General features: G+C 43.0%; 1 protein-coding gene and 1 pseudogene across 6 annotated transcripts in view; one reads left to right on the top strand and one right to left on the bottom strand.

Moving 5' to 3' along the window:
* Efcab11 (EF-hand calcium binding domain 11) overlaps positions 1-19,266 on the top strand; it is a 218,423-nt gene that overhangs the window by 40,196 nt on the left and 158,961 nt on the right. Inside the window, exon 6 of one of the 6 annotated variants that reach the window (XM_021656661.2) lies at positions 2,654-3,247. The exons of 4 other annotated variants lie outside the window; for them this stretch is intronic. In XM_021656661.2, coding sequence (XP_021512336.2) covers positions 2,654-2,774 — 121 coding nt within the window. In that variant the 3' untranslated portion in view covers positions 2,775-3,247. Of the gene's footprint in view, positions 1-2,653; positions 3,248-19,266 lie in introns of those variants that run through there. One more of the 6 variants, XM_060388033.1, reaches the window with a different exon arrangement.
* On the bottom strand, positions 18,668-19,073 carry LOC110560661 (large ribosomal subunit protein eL32-like; annotated as a pseudogene).

The raw sequence follows: 19,266 nt of genomic DNA, 5'->3' as shown, positions 1-19,266 counted from the left end.
GCCTGTGGTTTCCCATCCTCCTCTCTTTCTCTGCCATGTGTTCCATATCCTCCATTGTGTTCTTCTCAGCAGCTAATAATCTCCAGGAGTGGTTTGACCACTTTGCCTTCCTCATTTTCACTTATGCCCATTATTGGTTCTGTTGCAGGCCCCAAGCTTCTAAGTAGGCTCCGGCCCATCTACCTACTTGGAAATTTGCCAGTCTGAGGGCTGAGTTTATTGTACACTTGCCTTCATTCTCTGGTACATCTACCCCTCTCCTCAGACACAACATCCATCCTATGGTCAATTAATGTGTGTGTGTGTGTGTGTGTGTGTGTGAGAGAGAGAGAGAGAGAGAGAGAGAGAGATCTACCCTGAACTCTACAACCATCTTTCTGGATCCTTTTGCACAAGTCCCCAGCAGCCTGCCTTGACCCAACTGTGGGGTTACATTCATATTCATAAACAGACTATAATCTTTACCTCAAACAGTAAAGTTTGGATTAGCCAAAGCCGTCTTCTGCAGTCAGTTAACTTGCCCTGAGCCTGGGTAGTTGGAGAATACTTTCTTTTCCCATGTATGGCCTGATATGCTGTACCTCTGGTCATGCCATACCCCATTGTGTCCAGAAGGGCTTGAGCTCGGCTGTCTTCACTTGCCTCCTACAGCATCAGCAAGCATGACCATCCTCCTTCACCCCCATTCCTGTGGCCACACTCTTCTAACAAGATGCAGTATTCTTGGTGTAACACGCTTTCCTAAGACAACCCTCTGTAATGGCTCATTCTCTGATGGTTCCAGACCCTTCTAATTACAGCACACTGAGGTGGTTCTGACTTCTGCCTTGTAGAGAGCATCTCAGATTCTGCTTAGGGCCGGTGGCTAGCTCCTCTTCACCTGCAGTCTACTCTCTTGTCTCTCCTTTCTTCTCTTCGTTTTTCACCAATTCTTCTCTTCTGTGCTAGTCTCATTCCCCCACCCACTCTGATGGAAAATGCTTATCTCTTCTCCTTTTTATAATGTCTTTCCCTGCTATAGATCCATGTAGCTCCCCTAGCCTAGAAAGCTGCTAGCCCTGATCTCTTTCCAGTTTTCTCTGTCCTTCCGGGTTTGTTGTCAACTTCCCATGGCATTCAACTCTAGGAACCCTGTTTTTTATTCTCCGTCTCCTTCAGCTTTCTTAGCACCACATGGCTCCATGGACAGTGTCCACGTTTTCATTTCATTCAACAATATCTACATATCAACTCCTGAGTCCTTATGACCATCTTCCACAGCAACTGCAATATCTGCCTATTTTCTAGACTCAAAAATATATTTCCTGATTTAGAAATACCAGTCTGATAATAATGGGAGAATAGACTGAACTCATAGTTAAAATATCTCCAGCACCAGTAGACATGTATTAATAAGGGGAAAATCCCATGGGGCCCACCCCTAGACAGAGAGCTGTAGGTAACTAATGACTGCTGGGAGAAGAAGAATTAGTCTCTCCCAGGTATGAGGCCCATCATTGGTTATGTGATACAAAATGGTCAGCCTTGAATCATATTCGCACAAGCAAGACTAAGTGAACTCAGCAGGATCCATCTATCTATCTATCTATCTATCTACCTACCTACATACATACATATGTATGTAACAATTATAATCCAAGAAAAGAGGCCATCAATTGAAGGAGAACATTCGAAGAGTTGGAGTGAGAAAAGGGGAAGAGAAAAGAAATATTATATTTTTAATTAAAAAATTTTATTTTAATTTTATTTTTAATTACACTTTATTTACTTTGTATCCCCCCTCTAGTTCCCTCCCTCCTCCCCTCCCAATCTTTCCCTTCCTCCCCCTTCAAAATTTTTAAAATTAAAAACCTACAGTCCTATATTCAATGCAGCCTTATTCACAATAGCCAAGATATGAAACAATTTATATACCCATCAATGGATGGATAGATAAAAATGATTATGGTATATAACTATATGTGTGTGTGTGTGTGTGTGTGTATGTGTATACATGTATCTTCATGCCATATTCACACATACACAAAGATATAAAGCAGTATGCTATAAATACCATTTGCCACAGTTTGAAGAATATTATACTAAAGGAAATAAGCCAGGCAAAGAAGGACAATTATCACATAGTATTTTTCACCTGTGGAATCTAACCATCATCAGATTGGCGGAAATGGTAGAGTGGTGGCTGCCGGAGTCCAAGTAATGGGCGTGTGTGGGTGGGATTATTAGTTAAAAGGATGACTTGTAGTTAGAAAGAGAATAATACATCCTAGTGATCGAACCTGTCACATGGTAACTGTAGTTAAAAATACTGTGTTTTTACCATAGTTCCTAGGTATTGTTAAAGCATATACAAACACAAAGGAACTGTGTCAGATGATGAGTATATTAACTAGCTTTATTGTGGAAAGAATATACAAGGGATATATTAGTGCACCGTACTGTATACCAGAAACACGATTTTTTTATATTACACTTCAAAAATGTCTATACAAACTTAAGTATTACTCAAGAGTAACGCCACAGAATATATATAAATGAAAGCAAAACTTACAAGATGCTTTTCTTTTCGAATTTGTAAAGATTTAAAATTTTTTAAATATTATCTTTTAATATTATGTTTGTGGTTGTTTCGTTTGCATTTGTGTCTGTGCAGTACATGCACAACTAGAGCCTGTGGAGGACAGAAGAGGGTATTGGTGCAACACTTTCCCGACCTGTCTTACTTCAGATCCCTTACCACCCACTCATGCCTTCAGAGAGAAGCCTTGTCTTGAGATGACACCAACACTTGTGCAAGAAGAGGGCAGGGCAGAGGAAGCAGCTCACCCATGCTTCCTCCTTGAGGAATTTATCTGGCCTCGCCGGAGAGACCATCTCATGAACATATAACCACATGAATAAATGAAGTGAGCAAAAGAAAAAAAAAAAAACAAGAAAAAAGAGTAAGTGTGTTTGTTCAGAGTTTGCCCGTCAGAAGCACCTGTTAAGCTGGAGCGAGCAGCAGTTGGCCTTTCATTTTATGTTTCCTATTACCAATTGTCTTATTTGTTTATTTCCTTTGATTGTGTGCTGGGAGTGTTGTATATGTGAGCTGTGTGTGTTAGAGATGTGTGGCATGTGGGGTACATGTGTGTGTTTATGTGTGTATGTGATGTATGGGGTGTATGGATGTGTGTGTGTTTGTGTGTAATATGTGGCGTGTATGAATGTGTGTGATGTGGGATACATGAATGTGTATATGTGTTTGTATGTGTTATGTGGATTACATGAATGTGAGTGAGTGTGTGTGATGTGTGGGGTGCATGGATATGAGTGTGTGTGTGTGTGTGTGAGGTGTGAGATACATGAGTGTGAATGTGTGTGCACAAAGGAGGATATTGGGTCTCTCTTTTTTGATGTCTACTTTATTCTCTTTAGAAAGGTTCTCTCTGGACCAGAAGTTTCTGCTAGTCTGGCTGGCAACCTCCCAGGATGCACTTTCCCCACCCCAAATGCTGGGGCTATGGGCGTGTGCAGCCTTGCCTAGCTCTTTTTCCATGGGTGTTGGGTATTCAAACTCAGATCCTATGCTTGCACAAGCAAGTGCTTTTACCCACTGAGCCATCGCAGCAGCGCCCACTTGTCTTCTTTACAGGGCTTTTTATGTAGAGGTTGACAACACATTCACAACCTCTGTCTGTCTGTCTGTCCATCATCTAGTAGAGAGGTCTTCAGAGACTAGATTTTTCAGGCCACTGCTGTTATTCATTCTTTAGGATGCAAGTTTGTCATGACCACGAATGAGTAGTTGTGCTTTTTCTGGCAGCAAGTCTCCGCAAATCCGGTGGCTTGGGGGTAAACTGGACTTACTTCTTCGGGGATGGCTGTTTCACAAGCTTATTTGTCATGGCTTTGCCCAAAGGGCTCACCTAGACTCTTCATGGTTAGAGTCCATTGCCAAGCGTGCTCCCTTAGCTAGGAAGGCAAGATCGGTAACAGTTTATATTACCATGTTAAATCCAGAATGTTGGACAAGGTCAAAAAAATATTTCCATGTGAATTCCATCCTCAGTCATTTTTCCTGCCAAGCAAACTGCTGTCTTGTGTGGACACTGTAGGCTAGCACCGTATGTGCTTCATCAGCTTTGCTCGCTTTTAGTTTCTAGTTTTTATTGCAGTCCTCAGTTCTTGCTTTAAAGTAGAATAAATCAAACGAGTTCTGGTAGGTAGGTTTGGCTTTCTCTAACAACTTCAGCTAACCAAAATATGCCTCCTTACATGAAAAAGTCAGTGTGAGTAATCATTAATTTGGCTCACAAAAGAGGCATTTTTAATTTTATTTGATGAGTAAAATAAATTGCTTTATCATAAATTAAATGTGAAATAAACATATGATCTGCTCTCGAGATTAAAAAAAAAAAACCAAATTGGGTGTCCAGCACACATGTAGTAGATCTCTTCGTCCAGTTGGTGGTGCTAAGAACTCTGATTTAGAACATATATGTATACACACACACACACACACACACACACACGCCACTGACTGGAAGGAGAAGTTAAACTTGAAGCCTTTCTTAATAAATGTTATTTTTACTAGGTTTTTGAAAATTTAGCATCAAATGCGTATGCCCAAATTACGTACTTCCCGGGGTTTAGAAATGGATCAAATCTCTCAGATGACCAGCAGAATACATTTGTAGTAAATTCCTGTGTGGAGATAATTGGCCCACGTTAATGCCCACATACTGGAAATTGCAGGGTTGTGTAACATCTAACTCCATCCTGCAATAGCCCTTTGAGCCTGCTCATCTGGAGGAGAGGCATATGGCCAGCACTGGAAGCTAGAAAAGTGGTGTCCCTGGTCACGTTTATGTGCTAAAGTTAGATTTACAAATGCTGGCTTGCGCTGTTGTTGTTGGGAGTTTTCTTTCCTGTAGATACATTCCCATGACAGCAGTCGCCTTGCTTTCCTGGGGTGAGGATTGTTTCTTTCACCTTTTAAGTCCTTGCTTAAAGCTCTGGTGAGATCCATATAGAGCAAGTGTGTTGCCCAGGCTGGCCCTGCTTTGAATTTCCCCGCACGGCTCATAACTGCCTGCCGGCTCCTCAGCTTCTTTACCGCCTGGCTTCCCCAGAGGCGGCATAAGCATTCCGAGATCATGACCATGAGGGCAGGTGCACCTTTGGTGTTGTCCACCTTAATGCTCCTGTGGTAGTACACAGAGATTCACTTTCTTTAGTTTGGCTAGCAAACCCTAAGGACTAAGCAAGGGACAGGAGGCCTTCCTCACGTCTAGGGACCTTCATGCTCCACACCTGAAAAGTGATTTTTTTTTTTAAAGGTCAAAAAGTCCTACAAAGCTGTTTGAGAGATAGGCCCAAAAAGACACTACCGTGGTTTTTTGTCTTGGTTCCAGACAACTTCCTGTTCCCCACAGGGATGTCTGTGTGTCTATGTGAAGCTGGTTAAGGCTGGAGAAGGAGGTGCCCGCTTACCACAAGGGAGAGCAGAGTGGCACTGAGAGTGTGTTCAGCTGCCCAGGTATTTGTTCTACAGAATTGTATTGAGCTGGGCCCTGGGCTTTTACGTAGATGAACTCTAGGAGAGCCTGAACACATCTGAGCCTGTGGGCCTAAAGAAGCAGGACGCTGCGCGGAGATGTAGCATAGTGGTTGAGTGTTTGCCTAGCATGCAAGAGGCTTTGGGTTCAAACCTCAGTTACCCCCCCAAAAAAAAAATTTACAAATTTACAAAGCTTCAAGATCTTTCCACCGTGTGGAAATCAGTAGGTAGTCCTGGTGCTTAAACTTAAAAACTGATTGTAAATTTATAAAAATAGGTTATGGGATTATCTGTCATTTAATTGAACTGATGGTTTTAGTAAACTTCCTATGTTTTGGTTCGCAAAGTTGAAACAAAAGAAGGTCCTGTCAAATGATAATCATGAAACACCATCAACTTGGCACTTTGTGGAGTTAAAAACACAAGAGTCGGGCGAACCTTTTTAGGATTAACAAGCACAGCTAATGTCTTTCTTGTAGAGTCTGATCCTTGAGATTTGGCCACAGCACCTTGGAGTTGAACGATGGAGATGCTTATGAATGAATCATACACACCATCTCATTTCACAGCTCGGAAAATGGAGGCTGAACTAACACTTATGTCTGCCCAAGGCCAGGTGGACTCCTAACTGCGATCAGCTGATTTGCAATTCTACAATACTGTGTTATTTTCCATCCTGACTTCCACACAGGATTTTCACTGTAAATAAAAACAACTGATATTGTTCTGCCTCAGTAAACTTCCATGCTAAATATGGAGTGCATTCCTGCACAATTACCACAGTGCAAACCCGGGCGGCTCCTGAGGCAGGTAATTAAGGAGTTGCTATATCCATGGTGGATCTAGCCAGCTAGGGGAGGCAGGGCACACCAGGCTCTGCATGTGCAATTCTCAGCCAGAGCCGGGGAGCGGTTGGCTTGGCTGTCCCCATGAAGCAGACAGGCTTTCATTTGTTCCTTGCTGGATGAATGGCATCGTATGCTGCAGGTGTATTGGTAATTTCTGAGTTTGTTCCCCACTGAAAATGACCTCATTGTTTTCTGCTGCTTTTCCATAATTATACAGCAGCAGGAAAATAAACCCATTCTGAGTACAGTCCGAAGCAGAAATCTTGTGTTCTTTATGCAAGTTTGATTTATAGACGCAAACGGCAGAGCGGAGTGACTAGGAAACATTCATCTTCCCATTGCTAGTTGCCATGGAAATGGAGTACACAGAGTAGTGTCATTCCAGTCCTGGTGATGTCTGCAGTAGTGTATTCCTTTGTTGTTCTCGTTTCTTAAGCAACTGCCTAGCATTCTTCCATCATCACAATTAATCATGCATACAAGTTTTTTTATCTTTCATTGCACATAGAAAGTACTAAAAAATGCATGACAGAAATAGGGGGAATTTAAATATCCGTGTGGCTTTAAACATGCATTTGTAATTTCCCCTCTCAGTCCCATTGGAAAAATAGGTCATGTAAAAAAGAAAAGCTTGTATTAATGTACAGACGTTCCAATAAGGAGAGCAATGCGAACCTTTGCGGGAAAGCTTAAGGAATGTCACATTCCGAGGCCGTAGAGTTTCTACCTAAGTAAGTTTGCATTTTGAGTAATGCTCTCCCCCACCCCACCAAAAGCTCCTGGAGAATTTATAAGCAATTTCTGTTTCTCTAGTCTCTTGAGTTGTCTGAACATCCTCAGTGTCTGCTAGGGAGTCATGGCAGATCTGAAAGACTAGGAGTTCTTTTTCTTTAAAGGCTCATAAAGTTCAAGAACCCGTCGTAGTGAAAATAAAGGAATTCTAGTATTCTTTCGTTTTCATCTTCTGCTTGAGACAGGGTCTTATTGTATAGCCCAGGCTAGCCCCGGGCTCCTGAGAGCCTCCGCCTCCTCTTACTAAGCACTGAGAGAATAGGTTGGGCCACGATGCCCAGACTTTCTTATTCTTTCAACTAACTCCACTCTAGTTACGTCTCGTATAGTTCAGAGCAGATACTGTGCCTGCTAATGAATGTGTGGGGGTCGTCTCCTACCTTAGTTGGGGCTTTGGAATTCTGTTGGTTAAAAGAGGTGAAGGGCTAAATCCGTGATCCATCGCTTATTAGCTGTGAGGCCATTTACAAGAACCTCTTGCATTGGTTTCCTTTTTGGTAGAGTGGGTAGCTCTAAGACGAAGTAGGGTATTGTTGGGACTTGCTGGGGATAATTCACACAGAGGGCTCAGCTCTTGTCTGACACAGTGTGAGTGCTCAGCTACCAGGGACTGCTGTTTTGGCAGTGTGGCTGCTATTGCCATGACCACCCACAGCCAAAGCCTCAGGCGTAAGAGTCAGTCTACTTTAGGTCCAGCCCCAAAGATACAGACCTGTTCCCAGGTTCTATCTTCTCAAGCTGATTGCCAGTGGTTTTTGTTTGTTTGTTTTTAAACTTGGGCTATCTGGATGTGTTTTTTTTCTCAATGCTGATTATAGTAATGTTTACTAAAGCTAGAAGAGAAGCTACTGTATGGGACTCTTTAATGTAAAATTCCCACCCATCACCTGGGTGAAATTATTTCAGATTGTTTGAAATTTTTACGTGTGCATATAATGTGTCTTGTTCAATTTACCTTCCATCCCCTCCCCTCTTGGGAAATACAATCCTCACTGTATAAATAACAGATTCAAGTGACTAACTAAAAGAAATGGTTTTTAATGTATCATTCTGCAGAAGGGGCTGCCAGTATAGAAAAAGAGGCAAAATGGCCAATTTGGCATAGAGCAGTGTTTTGTTTGAAGTCCCCGACTGAGAGGTTCATGCCCTCTTTTTCTTATCAGCCAGGACATTAGAGACTCACAGTCTAGCCTAGCCCTCTTCCCAAATTCCCCATCCTATTGGTCTAGGACACAAAAGACTTATCCAATGAGTAATTTGGGGCTTGGGCCTGCCTTCCTTTCTCATCATGGGATTAGTCACATTGCAGACTGCCTGTCATTTTTCAACTCTCAGAGTTCTGACACAAGAAGGCCCGGCCACCAGCTGGGGGAGAGGGTCCTCTTCCTGCTTACCTGTAATTCTTTGTTGAACTCTGAGCACACCTCACACTGAAAATGGACCACTGCAATTTTTTTTTTACATATACTAATTCTTATCCTGTCCCCTCCTTCCTACCACTATCTCTGACCAGTGTCACCCCCCCCCCCCCCAACCCACTGACTCCACTTAGTGCTACCAACATGAGTGTGGATACAGGGCCATCTACTGGAGCGTGGGTAGCCTCTCAGTGGCTGCATCCGGGAGAAAAAACGACTCCTGCTCTCTCAGGAGCCATCCATTGCCAGTGGCACCTCAGCTAAGGGTAGAGCTTCCTGACCACCATTACTCTTTATTCCAAAATTTTGCCTAGGTTGATAGTGCATGAGTATCATATGGATTTGGTTCTCTCTCTCTCTCTCTCTCTCTCTCTCTCTCTCTCTCTCTCTCTCTCTCTCTCCCTCTCTCTCTTTAATAGTTTTTTATTTTATGTATATGGTTTTACCTGTATGTAAATCTATGATCTGTATATGTTACAATGCCTGCGGCAGCCAGAAGAGGACATCAGATCCCCCGGAACTAACATTACAAGCAGCTGTCAGCTGCTGTGTAAGTGCCGGGAACCAAACCCAAGGCCCCTGCAAGGGCATCCAATTCTCTTCATCACCGAGCTCTCTCTCAGCTTCATAGACTTGATTCTTGTAAGGGGCTATAGCTAGACCACATTGGAAAGAGTAGCTTGTTCACAGAGGGCTTGGGTAAGGTTTCAGTGTTGTCCACAGAGCCTGAAATAGCTCTGCTGCCTCTGTCTTTACACACACACACACAACTACGTGCATGCACACCTGCACGCCCCTTTCCAGCAGAGGCTGTGGCACTGCGTCATCTTTTTCTGAGCTGGTGGCAGAGCATTCTCTGTTGAAATGCATGCTCCTTGGCAGCCCTCCAGGGCACACAGCAATTCCTATTTATTTGATTTAGCTTTTGTTTGGTTAGGCTTGTATTTTGTCTGTTTTGCTTTGTAGAGTTCTCTCCTCCCCAAATTTTCATGCTTAAATCCCTCGGACTTCATTTCTATTTGTTTTATCAGCTTGCTTCATAGTGTTGCTAAAATGCTGTTTGTTTTAAGCTATAACAAAATAGGTAGTCTTAGATTAATTTGTCTTCCCACGCCCAAGCCTGATCTAGATGTAGCGTTGCAGATGACTAAAACAAAATAGCCTGTATTAGTAGGTTGCCCTTTACCGCTTGCTAATATTACACCTTATGCTCTTGATTTTCTTTGTTGAGAGATGTCTCTTGTGCTAGCTCTCTCTCTCCCCCTCCCCCGCCCCCATTTGTCTCTGTCTCTGTCTGTCTGCAACAGGGTCTCACTATGTAGTCCTGGCTTTTTTAGAACTCCAAGAGATCTGCCTGCCTCCGCCTCCTGATATCTGGGATTAAAGGAGCATCCTGGCAAGCCTGGCCTTTTTCTTGCCATCTAATTGGTAGGCCATGTCAGTTCTAAATAAAAGCAGTCATTATTCTCTGTCATCCTTCCTTCTTTGTGTCTGTATCCCAGATACTTCACAACTGGATCCCCAAGATAAAAATGAGCTCAACCTGCATGTCTTCTGGTGGTTTGCCATGTTTAGCTCCCGGTGCTTTATAGATGGCACCTGTTATTTTCTGGCTACACAAGTCAGTGGCTGAAATTTAAATTCTCTGTAGGCATTTCCAAATGCTCCTCAGAGCCTTCATTGTCAGTGTGTTTGTCACTCCAGTAATGTGGCCAGCATGTACTCTGTCTTTTGTGTGTCCCTCAGTCACTATAAAATGGAATCTTGCCCTGTGCTTCTCTACTTCAGGCTTTTATTTCCCTTTGTTTTGGAAACAAGTATTTGTTAACATCTCCTCCAGTGCAGACTCTGGGACTGTATGGAAGGAAATAGGACAGACTCGCCCTGCCCTCCAGACACTCTCAGTTGAGGAGATACAGGTAATCAGTGTCCAGGGTCCGTAACTCTGAAGGTGAGTGCAAACCGCGGAGGGTAAGGTGCTGACTGAAGACCCGGCAAGCCAGGTTTCTGCACGCTCCCACCCCATCATTGTCTTCTTTGAGGAGACAATTAAATGTGTGGTTCTACCCACCGTTGTCTCAGCTCCAAGTCTCTCCTGCAAGGTTAATCTCAGCTGCGAGATCCTCCAACAAGTTATAAATCTGTCTTCAAGAGACATTTTCTTCCTCTGGCAAACAGCTTCCGCCTCTTCTTCTCTCAGTAGAAGATTCTTGGGGAAATTCTGATTTCCCAGGGCCTAGTGTTTTAATAGTCTCATAGCCAAAGAAAGGAGTGCAAATATTTCTTCAGATGTCTCTTCAGAACACATTCATTCTTCCCAGGCAAGACCAGTTTCAGGAGATGAGAGCAAAGCTGGCTTCAGAGGGAGCTCTGGTCAGTGTGAGGCCTATAGGATGGAATTGCCTGATTTGGGGGCAGGGCCTTCTGGGTAGAGATCAGCAGGAAAGTGTGTATAGCTACCAGATTTTGCTATAGGTAATCTGTCCTGGAATACTCTTGCTTCTGTTTGTATAGATGGGACAAATGATGAATGTAGATTAATCAGACTGGAGAAGTAGGCAGGGGCCAGACCATGAAGGGCATTCTCAGAGTTGTCAAAGACATTTGGCCTTTATCTTAACACTGGAAAGCCATTTACAGGTTTTAAGTAGTGGGCTAACATGGCCACAGTAAAGAGCACATGCCCTTTGTGTTTGGTGTGGAGAATGGGTCCAGATATGGTGAGAACAGCCCGTGTTGGTGAATATCAGGGAACCCCCTTCCCAAATTTAACCTTTGTTTTCACTCTCATTGTTTTCCCACCTTCTGTCATTTACCTGCTTAGCATGAGAACTCGTCCCAGACTTTAGCTCTCCTTGTCTTGTTTCCTGTCTTGAAGACTAGAGCTCTTCCTGGTCAAGCTATGGGCTTGTCTAGAATGGATATGTTGCCAAGAGCACCCCCTGGAATCTTTATTTAACCATTCCAAAGAACCCCTTGCCCGGCCTTTCACCATAGATCCGCTGGGATTTTGGTATCAGCCTGGGTCTAGGCAGAGTTCAGTAATCTCTTTTGATTTTGACATTCAGTACAATTTACACGGTTGGCCCCTCCTATCTAGGCCTGAACCTGCTACAGCTGAAAATATTCCTGATACTTTATATCCATCTGCATTGCATGTCCACGCAGAGCAATAAATGTGAGAAGATGAACCGAATAAGATGAGTTGAAGTAGCTTATAGATTTTAGGCAAGTTACTTAACCTCTCTGTGCCTCAGCTTCCTCAGCTATAAAACGTAGATCCTAAAGAGTTGTTTGGGAGAATGTGAATGAATACATATATAAATATGATAGCTGGTAGACTTCACTGCTCATTGTTTTCATTAAGGTGTCTAGACTTCACCCTAGGGTAGCATCCGGAGGACATAGCAGAAAGGCCAAAGACTGGTCACAGTCAGATGTGAATTCACCTTGAGAGTCCCACTTTTTCTCTTCACTCTGAATAATTGAGAGATGCTGGTAGAATCACAGCCTGCCCAGTCGGGGGCCTCTTACCCTAAGTAGATAGTAGGAAATAACAACAACAACAAAATAATTGATACAAAGTAAGTGCTTACCGTAGGCCAATTCCTCCTCATAATACTTTATTTGTACTAATTAATTTGGTCCTCAAAACAGCACTTGTGAGGTGGTACTGTCACTACTTCTGCTTGGCATATGAGGAAGCTAAGGTAGAGAGGGCCTAAGTTACTTGGTTAAGATGACAGTAGCCGATAGTTTGTCTTTGGCCCAACAGTCAGACTCCAGATGGAAATTCAGGTGGGGACCTCATTGGGCAAGGGAAGGCCTTCACTGCCTTCTCCAGGTGTAACCTTGAAAAGGGATTTTGAATCTCTTTATCAATCAGGTCTATTATAGTCCACAGATTTAAGGGCCTTTTCCAGTTCAATTTCAATAGAATAAAGATCTTGACAGCACATAAATTCTCCTAGTGAAAACTAGAGCTATATAATCTATAGCCATATCCCTTTTCACAGACTGAGGTTATGAATCCATGAGCTGAATTGTACATACTTTCTATAAAATTCCCCAATTTCTGACAGTTTGGTCATAAAATCTTTTTGATAAAAATATCAAAAACCTTTCTATCACAATACTATAAAATGTGACTATTAATGGCAAAAAATTCTGTATGAGATTTGTCATGATCTATTTAAACACCATAAGAGGAAACATTTGTGGCTTAAGTAATTGAAGTCCACATTTCTCGGAATCCACCTACTGATATCCACCTTTGTTACCCTTCAAACAAATCACAGGATGGACTGCTGTAAGTTGCTCTGTAACCCTTTCTTCTCCTTGACAGGATATGCACAAAGTTTTCCGTCAAGACTGAAAAGTTAGGCTTCCATAAAAGCCGAGAACTGACTTAGGCTAGGCAAGTCTGTTAAACCCTTCTGGACTTTGACTTCCTCTTCTGAAGAACTTCTAGCTTTAAAAGCTGAACCGTGATTCATAGTGTCTAGGCCCTTTGCTTACTTACATTGCAAAGAGCAGTATTATCAGCTGTGCTTGTGCTTTGGAGATGCGTGGGCTCATTTTCCAACCAAGTACTCCAATAAAGCAAGTAACAAGTTTTACTAGGCACACAGGAAAGCTGTGTTCACACTAGACCATTGTCATCTACTGAGCATTACGTCTGGAAGGACAATGCATAGAACCTTAATTTAAAAGTGCTTTATTGCCTTCATCTGAGCCTTCAACAAATCCCGTTTTTTTTTCCAACCTCGGTGTTAGTGACTATCAACTGATCGAGGTGGTAGTGCCTGAAAGTTGGGTGGCTACAGCAATGCCTTAAAATAAGACAGCATTGAGACTCACTACATGAACTGTCTCTGAATTGAAGGGCCTTTTCCAGTTCAATTTCAGTGTTCTTCCACGGACAGTTTCTCTGGTGGTATTTAACTCATAGTAGATCTTGCTTTGGAGTGCAAGCCAGTCCTCTGAAACCCTGCTGCCGTTTATCAGCCAAGCCTCTGCAGTGGTCTAAACCTGTGATGTCACCTCAGCGGTGCCCACAGTGTCTTTGCCAGCAGGTGTCATCTCAAGAAACCACTTTGCTTTGTTCACTAATGAAAGTCAAGTTTTATCGTAAGGTTGGAAAAATCATTCATTCACATCTTCAGGCTCTCCCTCAAATTCTTGCTCTATTTCAGTTTTCATCACAACTGCAAGTGCCTCTTCCGCTGAAGTCTTGAACCCTTCAGTGTCTTCCAGAAGGGTTGAAACTTCCTAACTCCAGTTTTGGTATTTGATCTTTTTCCAGGATTTGCAAATGTTTTCAATGACTCGTAGGATGGCGAATCTTTTCCAGAGAGTTTTCAGTTTGATTTGTCTAAGCCCATCAGGAATCACAGCTAAAATCTCTTTGTTTCTTAAGTAAGACTTGAAAATGGAAGTTACCCCTTGATCCAGGGGCCGCACATGGATGCGGTGTTAGCAAATGTCACGCCATTAATTGCTGCACCATTATACCTCTCTCTCCATCAGAGCTCTTGGGTGACCAGGTACATTGTCCGTGGACAGCGATATTTTGAAATCTCTGTTTCTAAGTAGTAGATCTCAGCAGTAGGCTTTAAGCCACTGACTAAACCGGGTTGTAAACAGCGGTGCTGTCATCCAGCCATGGCTACACCACTTAGAGAACACAGGCAGAAGAGAATCTCTAATCCCTAAGGACCTAGGACTTTACAGAGAGTGAATGGGCACTGGCCGAAGTGTACCGTCACCAGGGCCTGCGCCCCTGCCCTGAGACCCAGTCTGTGCTTTGAGCATTGACCTCTCCTCTCCCATCACGCAAGTTGTAGATGGCATCGTCTTCTAACAGAAAACCATTGGTCTACACTGAGAATCGCTTTTTCAGTGCAGCTCTCTTCATCAGTGAGCTCAGCTGCATGAGCTGGATCCTTTGTTGGGATACCCACACCAGCATCTGCTGTGACACTTGCACCTTCATATAGCGATGGCTTCGTACTTCATGAGCAAACCCTTGCTTTGAACCTTTTTTTTTTTTTTTCTGCCCTGACTTGTCTTGCTTCACTCAGCCTGCACAGGATTGAGGCCATCAGGCCTTGCTCTGAATTGGGTATTGTAGCTGGTTTGATCAGCCGTCCAGGCCTCTTTCTCTGTATCAGCAGCAAAGCTGTCATGCTTTCTGATCATCCATGTGTGTACTGAAGTCACATTTTTAATTTATTTCAAGAGCTTCCCCTTAGCAGTCACAACTTGGCCAACTGGCACAAGAGGGTGCTATCTTTTGGCCGGGCTGGTGTTTGACACACCCTTCATCACTAAACTTCAGCATTTCTACTTTTGAGAAAAGTAAGGCATAAGACCCATTTCCTGTTTCTTAGCTACCACTGTAGGATTATTAATCTGCCATTACTGGCATGTCTCAAGAGGGTAGTGAAGCCTGAGGAGAGGGACAGAGATGGAGGAGTAGCTAGTTGGTGGAGCAGTCAGAACACACAGCATTAATTTGCCATCCTGTGTAGGCATAGTTTGTGGAACCCTAAATCAATTTTAATAATACGATCAAAGATTATCAATCCTAAGTCACCATAACAGACATAAAAATAATAACAGAGTTTGAAATACTATGATGTTGAGAACATGCTGTTGGGGAAATGGCACCAGTAGACTTGCTGTATAGAAAGTCGCCCCATTCAGTTTGCAAAGACTGGGGAGATGGCTTAACGGTGGAAGCACTGTCTGTGCATGAGTGAGGACCAGGGTTCAGTTAGGTAACCATGGCAGCTTCCTGTAACTCTAGCCTTGGAGGTCAGGGACAGGCAATCCCAGAGCAAGCTTCCTAGCAAGACTACCACGTAGACAAGCTTTAATTGATAGAGAGGGCCTGCTACCGTGAAATGATGTGGAAGGATGATTACCAGCACAAACCTCAGCCTTCTGCATGCATGCATACCCGCACATCTGCCCACACACAGGTACAACACACACACACACACACATACACACACACACACATACAAACATACACATATGAAAATGCAGTACATGGGAAGAACTTAAGTAAAGTGAAGCTCAATAAAGCAAAAGTGACTCTATGATCCAATGGCAAGAAATGAAAGAAAACCCAAATAACTTGGTTTCATCAACATCAGCATTTTAAAGATGTATTTATTAAGCACCTACTATGTATACAGCAAGCATTTGCTTTACTGCCCAGAATTAAGAATAATTACACTGTTAAATTCTGAGACTTCCTTGGGGTTTATTTTCATTCAGTCTGTTGCTTTCTAATATTTTATTTATTGGCTACAGCTTTATCATAAAGTTTTATGCTCTTTAGTCTTACTTTCTTATACTCCACCCAGGCAAAACAAACCTCTCTATCTCAAAGGGAATTCTTAACATGTTGCAAATTACTATTAAATCACGCACAACACTTTTCTTTCAATTTTTCAATGTCGAGAAGTTCATGCTAGGTAATGTTTCTTAGGAAAAAGAAACCACAGCCATGAAATGTTCAATTCTAATCCAGATGGGTCAGCTGGCATGCTAGTTTTAATGAGTTTCAATAATGAATTTGTCATAGAATCTGAGCCTTCCCCGGGTTATAAATTTTCCAGACTCAAGTGCTGTAGAAAATTTATAAGATCTGCCATTACAATAGACTGTTTCAAATTATCTCAGTTGTATTGAACTAAAAGTAAACCTGATAAAGGCATATCAGGTAGTCATGAGGCAAAGAGATGGAAAAGGAGTTATTAGGCTATTTGTCAAATGATAAACTCAATAATGATGGTGGCAAAAGTTGGCTGCCATTTTTTTAAGGCTTTAATGAATACCAGGCATTATCATTATTTCACTTAATTTGCACGATAGCCTAATGAGTTATACATTATTTCTACGATTTCTGTTTTACAGATAAGAAAACTGAGCTTACAATGGGATAGTCAATCTATAAAAAGAAAAAGGGAAGTGAAGTTGAAGGCATGGGAGGAATTGGAGGGCGGATGTCTTAGGGTTTCTACTGCTGTGAGAGATACCATAACCATAGCAACTCTTAAAAAGAAAAACATTTAATTGATTCTTGCTTATGGGCTCAGAGGTTTACTCCATGTCATCATGGTGGGAAGCCTGGTGGCACTCAGGAAGACATGGCATTGAAGAGGTAGGTGAGAGTTTCAAATTTGGATCTGTAGGCAGCAGGAAAAGACAGTGAGCCAACTGGACCTGGCTTGAACTTCTGGAACCTCAAAGCCCATCCTCAGTGCCTCACTTTCTTCAACAAGGCCACACCTACCCTAACAAGGCCATATGTCCTAATCCTTTCAAAAACTGCCACTCCCTAATGAGCCTGTGGGGTTCATTTTCATTCAAACCACTATATTCTACTCCCTGGCCCCAATAGTCATGTTGCCATATCATAATGCAAAATGCATCTAGTCCAACTTCAGAAGTCCCCATAGTCTATCACAATCTCAACACCCCACAGTTCAAAGTCTCTGAGACTCACGGCAATCTCTTAACTGTAATCTCCTGTAAAATCCAGCACAGGATATATTTTACCATTCTAAAAAGGAGGAAAAGGAGCATAGAGGGGAAATGCTGCACCAAAGCAAGACCAAAAAATCAGCTGGGCAAGCCCCAAACGCTGCATCTCCATGTCTGATGTCAAAGTGCTCTTCAGATCTCCAGCCCCTCTCAGCTTTGTTGACTACTGCACACTTCTTACCTTGGGCTGGTTCCACACCCAGTCTGCAGCTTTCCTTAGCAGGTATCCCATGACTTTGGCAGCTCCAACATCTTGGGTCTCCAAGGCAATCCAGGTTTCACCTTCATAGCTTTATGCAATGGCCTCCATACAGGGACACCCCTGTCACATGACTGGCCTCAGCGACTTTCCTTAGCCATGGAGGAAGATTCCATAACCTCTTTCCTGTATCCTTGACTCTAAAACTGGAACCAAATGGCTGAAACTGCCAAGTTCTACTGCTTGTTGGGACTGGAACATGGCTTCCTTATTCAACCACGTTTTCACTAGCTTTCTTGGAACTCCCTCTGTACACCAGGCTAGCCTTGAAGGTCTATCTACCTGCTTCTGCCTTCTGAGTGCTGGGATTAAAGACATGTGAGTATGATCAGAATACTTGGTGTGCATATATGGAATTATCAAAGAATAAATATTATTAAGAAATAAATTAAGAAACAGAAATTGATCTTTTTAAATATGTAAAAATATGTTATAAAAGAGTCACGACTTCTGAGCCATCTTCCTTAATTTAAGCACACACCACTGCCTGTTACTCTTTGTGAGTTTTATGTCTCTCAGTGGTAGACAGAGCTGGACAGATCCCGTCCCCACCATCTCTAACATTGCCAGCTGCCTAGATAGTGCCAGTCTTCGTGTCCCTCCTTGCCTGTGTGAGGATGGGAGTTTCAATGGCAACTTTCTTCAGCTCATAGTTTGAGCTCTTGGGGTTAGGCATTCCCACTAATGCCCACCAGTCATCCTTCTGAACCCCGTTTCCCCAGGAAAGGATGTGCACCATCACAGTTGCACCATCACTGCCCAATGGTAACTCCTCCCTTCCTGGTCCAGACGCTGCTTTGTGGTAGTATCTCTCCTTTCCTGAAGAGAGAGACCGGAACCCTCCCTCTCCTGTATTCGGAACTGACTTCATAGGCTACTTGGACCAAGAACTATAACAAAAAGTAACGGCCAGGTACACGCCTATAATCCCAGCACTCAGTGGGGCAGAGGCAGGAGGATCTCTGGGAATTTGAGGCCAGCCTAGTCTACAAAGCAAGTCTAGGGCAGCCAAGGCTACACAGAGAAACCCTGTCTTGGAAAAAAAAAGTAATATGTCATTAAATCCCCAACTACACCACCATGGATCACATCCGAAGCCAGGCCACTTGCCCCATCAGCCCTTGAGTGTTTTTCCCACTGTGTCATTACAGTAGGTGTGGTTTGAGATGCTACTTTAACCAAGATTTAAATGCATTTCAATTTTTTGGCACAGTTTTTTTAAACACAAATAAGACATGACACAGGCCATCTACTCATTTTCTTCACTGCACAGCCTGGCATTGGGATTGGTGACTCTGATGGCCAGTGTGTTTCTCTTTCTAAGATGGCTCTTGGGTTCTTGGAGGAAACACTGTGAGCAATCTCAGCACAGTAAGACTTGTTGCACATTAGCAACATTTCCAGTTCCTTGACACTGTGGACCAGAAACTTCCGGAAGCCACCAGGCAGTGTGTGCTTGGTTTTCTTGTTGTTCCGTAACCAGTGTTGGGCATCAGGATCTGGCCCTTGAATCTTCTCTGCACCCTGTTGTCGACACCTCTGGGTTTCTGCCAGTTCTGCTTAATTTTGACAAATCATTCTGACTGGTACCTGATGAACTTCTTGGTCCTCTTTTTGACGATCTTGGGCTTCACCAGAGGCCAGAGGGTAGCCATGTTGCCTCAAAAGAGATGGCAGCCACCTCGTAGGTAGCGCCTAGGAAGAAGCGCATTTCAAATTTTTATACTTCGGTAAAGTCATCTCAAAGGTCAATAAGAAATTCTGGTTATTTGCGTACCCTAATATCAGACAGTCTTGTTTTCTTCTCCTAGTTTCTTGGGCATAATCTAAAGCTAACATTGTTTTTTT

The sequence above is a fragment of the Meriones unguiculatus genome, chromosome 7, assembly GCF_030254825.1.
Source record: "Meriones unguiculatus strain TT.TT164.6M chromosome 7, Bangor_MerUng_6.1, whole genome shotgun sequence".
NCBI classification, from domain to species: Eukaryota; Metazoa; Chordata; class Mammalia; order Rodentia; family Muridae; genus Meriones; species Meriones unguiculatus.
Note: the sequence above shows the minus strand (reverse complement) of the source record. Positions and strands in the feature narration are given on the sequence as shown.